This window comes from Prunus mume, linkage group LG5 (assembly GCF_029339155.1).
Source record: "Prunus mume cultivar Tortuosa linkage group LG5, ASM2933915v1, whole genome shotgun sequence".
NCBI classification, from domain to species: domain Eukaryota; kingdom Viridiplantae; phylum Streptophyta; class Magnoliopsida; order Rosales; family Rosaceae; genus Prunus; species Prunus mume.
Window position 1 is genome coordinate 2,257,104 of NC_142702.1, and position 5,609 is coordinate 2,262,712.

General features: G+C 35.1%; 1 protein-coding gene across 1 annotated transcript; it reads right to left on the bottom strand.

Moving 5' to 3' along the window:
• Window positions 1-354: 354 nt before the first annotated feature.
• LOC103330490 (uncharacterized) lies at window positions 355-4,605 on the bottom strand. Its single transcript, XM_089053676.1, has 3 exons — window positions 4,448-4,605; window positions 1,327-1,501; window positions 355-709 (listed from the first exon to the last, which is right to left on the bottom strand). Exons 2-3 carry the CDS (start codon window positions 1,476-1,478, stop codon window positions 646-648), a joined length of 216 nt encoding a protein of 71 aa, XP_088909802.1. The 5' UTR covers window positions 1,479-1,501; window positions 4,448-4,605; the 3' UTR covers window positions 355-645.
• Between the last annotated feature and the right edge of the window lie 1,004 nt (window positions 4,606-5,609).

The following is a 5,609-nucleotide window of genomic DNA, read 5'->3' on the forward strand; positions in this document are numbered from 1 at the left end:
AAACAACTCCAAAGTAATATCAGCTGGTGCCTTTTACTCTGTTGGGAGAACTTCCGGGTATTGAGTACATTCGAATGAATTTTGTACAGAAACACAAAAATAGGTTAAAAGTCCGGTAATCGTATGACACAGGGAGCTGAGCTAAAGAGAATGGATTTAGAAATCAGACTATTCAATTAAAGGCCGAATTTGACCTTTTTCTTTCTTTCTCAACCAGGCAATTAGGTGCCAAATGCATGCACCTAACCACATTCAGTACTGAAATTTAGGAAAAAGCTTGGCTGGCCTTCTATCTTGTGCACTGGACATGATAGAAAGGCTTCTATAGAAAAGCTTGGTAAGGCTTCTATGGTATACCAAAATCTCTTCGCAACATAAACTCACAACAGCTGAGGTAACTGCGTATGACTAGTTACAAAAATACAGAGCTGATATAAAAAGGGGTACCTGGGATTATCAAACTACAGCTTTCTCAGTAATCACTAGCTAATTATCTGTAAATCTAAAGACCAAAAACAAGATATGAACAGAAAATCCAGGCATTGATCAAAGACTTGTTCCTAAAGAAACGCCATCACACATTTTATATTAAAGAAAAGGATAGCCAACGGTTGTGAACAACTGAGGATGTGCATCATATTGACACTAGTGCTTGTCCTCCTTGGGGATCTCCTTTGGTGAAACTTTTGATTCCAGTTCCTTGGTTATTCTGAAAGAAAAAATCCACTAAGTAAAATTAAAGTGTCTTGAAATGCAAAAGAAAACAGAGGAAATTGTTGCCATGATAATAAACATGAAATTTCATATCACAATTCATTGAGTCCTCAAGATCATACTTAGGTGGTATCTTTGGCAATAATCCATGTCCAAGTTTGGCTGGACAACTTTTTTGAACTCTACACCATCATTTGATAACAAATCAATCTCGATCTATTTTAAAGACCATGGACACAAATGCCAGAACCAAGTAACAGAGCATTACTCTAACCAAAAGAACGAGGCTAGGGCAAAGCTGAAAAGCAAGAACAAAAGAAAATAAGAATGGAATGAGTACCATCTTAAAGATGCCCTTTAATGACAACAGCATAAATTCTCATCTAATCTGAATATAAGGCATATCAAGTGTTGCATTCTGCGGAGAATCACAACCCTTACTACCCATTTTAAGAATGTAACTAGCACAGTAAAGCTGAACCATTTTCTTGAAACATTTGAATTAGAATGAACTACCAAAAATTTTACAAAATGGTGTCCCTCAAACATGTCAAAAATTTCAGAGTGAAATTTTTTTTATACAAGAAAACGAAAATATGAGAAGAGGATTACTTGGGGGCATTGGCAGATTCTTCTTCAAGCCACTTACGGATATGTTTGACATTGCGCCTGAAGATGGTAGCCGATTGCTTCACATCACTCCTCAGCAGAAGAACCACCGCACTTACACCAGCGACAGTCAGTATGAAGTTTGTCAAAGCCATACTTCTTGTGTTTCTTACAAAACCTACTTCCAATACAATGACAGAAATGATTTAGAATGCACTCCATTAAATGTAGTTCAAAAAATTAAAACCCAAGTCTTAGCTAACTTAGCCAATAGGATGAATGATTCATTAAGTATCAGGAATATCACTATCCTTTTTGTACCAAGAAAACTCTGTTAAAAACGATGACAAAAATATATTATTGTGAACAGCTAATGAAATAAACCCAAGTGAGGATTAGTTAAAATCAAGGTCCAGACTTCATGGTTAACATTTGTTTTCTATTCAAGCAATTTCAAATCTTCAAAGAAACAAAATAAAGGACTAAATCCTATCAAATTACACAAACCCATCTAAAAAAACAAAAGAAAAGTGCACTCTAAGACAAACTGAAAAGTAAATTAGCCTCTCAACCATGTAAACATGGAACCCATAGCCCCTATCTCAACTGGTTCAGTGCAAAAATGGAAGACATGCTGAACAACTATTATTATTATTATTATTGAACCAAATCACATGAAACGACAACAAATCAGCACTAAAATCTAAAATTAATTCAGAAACTTAGGGCCTGTTTGTTTGCCAGGATTGGATTGGATTATGTAGTAGTGGGATTGGATTAGATTTGATTGCATTGGATTGGAGTAGATAACACTAATCCAATCCCATGTTTGGTGTTAAACAGGATTATGTAGTTGGATTAAGTTAAAATATGCTATTTTGAGATTTATTTTTTATAAAATTGAATTAAACTACATTTTTTTTACGTGAAAATTAACAATTATGCAAAAACGAAAATAAAAGCAACAAATATTCCAATAAAATAAATATAAAAAGGTATTTTCTAATAAAATCAAAATTCATAAAATTATAAATTCCAAAAATATTCAAATACACATAATTAACCTAATGATTAACAACCCGTATTTTCCCTCCATTCATTAAATATTCAAATACACAGGTTCTGGTGCTTTTAGTAGGTGGCCTTGTAACCTACACACTCCATTTAAAACCGAATTGAACTATCTTCTAACAGTCTCTCCTGAACGTTGGAACATATCTTACATTGGACAATTCTTTACATCGTGAGCAAGTATATGTAGAAAGATACACACTTGCTCCTCCACAGGCACCAATCCATCATTTTTCAACCTCCCATGACTATAAAGTAAATTACACAGCACACCAAATGTCCTCCTCCTATCCATTTGGAGTTCATTGACACATTGTATGTCACTTGAAATTATGAATCTATGCTATCTAATACACTTAAACGAGTGTCATGCCTAACTAATGCGTGATTACTAAGAACTTTTCTTTTCTTCCGATATCTATGCATACAAACACAGAAATGTAACAACACCATTGTGCCCATCACAATTTTGTTGTAGATGCAGTTGCCTTGCCAATACAAATAACACAACTCTTCTTCTATGCATATCTAATCATCATACATGAAACAAAATTAAAAAACTTGTACATATATCCAAGGTTAAGCCAATCAATATAACACAATGAAATTCACAACACAAGAACAATTTCCCTTTTCTCCTTCCTTAAGATTCCATTCAATGCACATGATGACATTAGTTCTATACGGTCTACGAACTCAATTAATCTATGGTTGTAGAACTAGGTTGCACTCACATTAAGTACACTCCCCCATTGGCTTACAATTAGACAAAAGCAAAATAAAACCATGCAATTAATCATGCATAATGTAGGAGAAATTCTCAAGGAAAATGCATATATAGCAAAAAAATTCACATAAATTAAAGCAAAACTCTGAGGCTAAAGTATATGCACCATCATCATCATCATCCAAAGAAGCATTTCTGTTAAGCAAAACAGGGCAGTACAGTCCTCATGCATAATAAGACAATTCAAAAGAGAAGATCATATCTGTAAATTGCTGGCATAAACATAAATAAATACAGTACACTTCCAAAGCTACATATGTGCTGACTCCCAAGTGCTAAAAGCTACGCTAATATTGGCTACTTAACTTGGTTGGTAATTAATCAAGGTGCAACATGGTGGAGCTGGTATGGTACTAAACAAACAAACGATACTCTATTTTGTAAAGGAGTTGAGGGATCGTTGTCTATTATATATATATAATCTAAACAAAACAAAACTCCACCTAAAAGATTCCACAATACATTCTGTTTTGTTAGTTGGAATGAACTCTTATGAGAACAATTCTAATAGCATGGATTAGCAACCAAAACAAAGGGGCTTCGCTGATTTATTGAAATAAGAATTTAGGAATTCTGACATCTTAAAGAGCTAGAACAACCATTGCTATTTGCTAGTTCTAAAAAAGATAACAAAATTATTAATACTACTGGTTTTCATACAAGGCTTCAAATTATTTATCAGTCTTCAATATTTTATTTCCAGCAAAGCATGCAACTGTTTTGAATTTGAAGGCTGCTGCTTAGATAGGTGTGGAGTCTCTCAAATTTTAGCCATTATGCTGGAGTGAAGTGGTTAAAGCAATAGGATTAATTGGTTGGTTTCTTTTCTCTTTAAAATGCAGGAAACGGCACCTACTCTAAATGCAGAGGAACTTTTCGACTACATTTTGAACACTCATCCAAACAATATACTCATTACAGAAACTAACAAATGCTTGGCAATAGATTAGAGAAAAACTTAGCCACAAGCATCAAAAAATCTATACAAAAACTCACGTCGAATCTAAACAAAAACGAAAGATCTTGAGAGAACAAAAACGAAAGATCTTGAGAGAACATCAACATCATCAACTCATCAGTCAACAATACAATGAAAACTAACAAAACTCATGGAGAAACAACGCAACCTAACAAACCTATTTGATAAAAAATTTCACTTCCAATGTTAAATCCTGAGAAAACAAGAATTGCAGAAAGGAAACAAACAAATAGAGCTTGGGTTCCTGAAAAACCTTGGGCATGTCAACGAGAGAGACAGCGAGTTACCTGGGCGGAGACCACTGGAGAAGGCTGAAGAAACGACAGAGGTCGAGCTCAGTTGAAGCTCTGAGCGAACGAGTCAAGCGTGCGAGGCGAGAGAATGAGAGTACGAGGCTGGCAATGGGTCGTGTATCGGAATAATAAACATGTCAAAATGCTTGACCCGAACCCGATTCATTTAATAAATGTATCGTGTTGAGTTTGGGTGTCTTAAACAGATTATTAAATGTATCGTATCGGGTTTTGAGTGGTTTTAAACAGGTTATTAAATTAATAAACTGTTTAATAAAAAGTGGCAGCAACTAATAAACTTCAATGACCCTTGATTAATTAAAAAACTTATTTCACTTTAAACCAAAAAAGAAAAAACAAGATACTACATCACTAAAAATTAAATTTTAAATTTTAAAAAAATATATGAAAACAAGAATAACATCATCATGACAGCTTTTCTATTTCCACAACTGGAGACTTCAGTTTGGCCTTTTGGACTTCCTCTTTTGGGTTTTCACGCACCACTTTTTGGGGCCCATCACTCGAGCTTCCAAAGATCACCCTCTCCCTTTTCAATTTTCGGATAACGCTCTGACAATCTTCAACCGAATTCCGTTCTACCACCAACTGAGCTCTTTACACTTGTACTTCATGGGATTTCACAATTAGGCGATGTCTAACACTTGTGACATATGTCGCATTTTGCACGCTCAATGTCACGTCATCACTCACTACCCTATTATCATCCCTTGTTCCCAGCACACACACATCCTTGGGAGTCACTAAACTCCTCACAACTCCAATGACAACATCGTTGTCAATGAGTAATGAGTTGTTTACTATAACTGGCCATCGTGAGGAAGCAAAGTAGGGCATCCACACTTATGCAGCCCCTTGCCCCTATGTCTGAGTTGGCGAAGCTAGGTTTAGATCGAAGAAAATGAGAAGGAATATGCCATTTTATTTTTGAGTTTGAGGAGATGGGTTTAGATCAAGATAAATAGGAAGGAAGAAAATTGGGAGTTAGGTTTTTTTTTTTTTTTAGTTGTAATTTTGTGTTTTCCCCTCGTTTCGTTTCCTTTTATAGACGAAGCAAAGTATGACCTTTCTAAACGAACGCGTTCAGCAAAGTCGTCACGACTTTCCATGACAACTGTCACCCGTAATTTCTAAG

Excerpts from the sequence above, each read along its gene's own strand:
- LOC103330490 (XM_089053676.1), bottom strand. The coding sequence starts at position 1,478 with ATGGCTTTGACAAACTTCATACTGACTGTCGCTGGTGTAAGTGCGGTG. Across the intron at positions 710-1,326 it reads GAATCTGCCAATGCCCCCAA|AATAACCAAGGAACTGGAAT; the intron begins GTAATCCTCTTC and ends TTTTTCTTTCAG.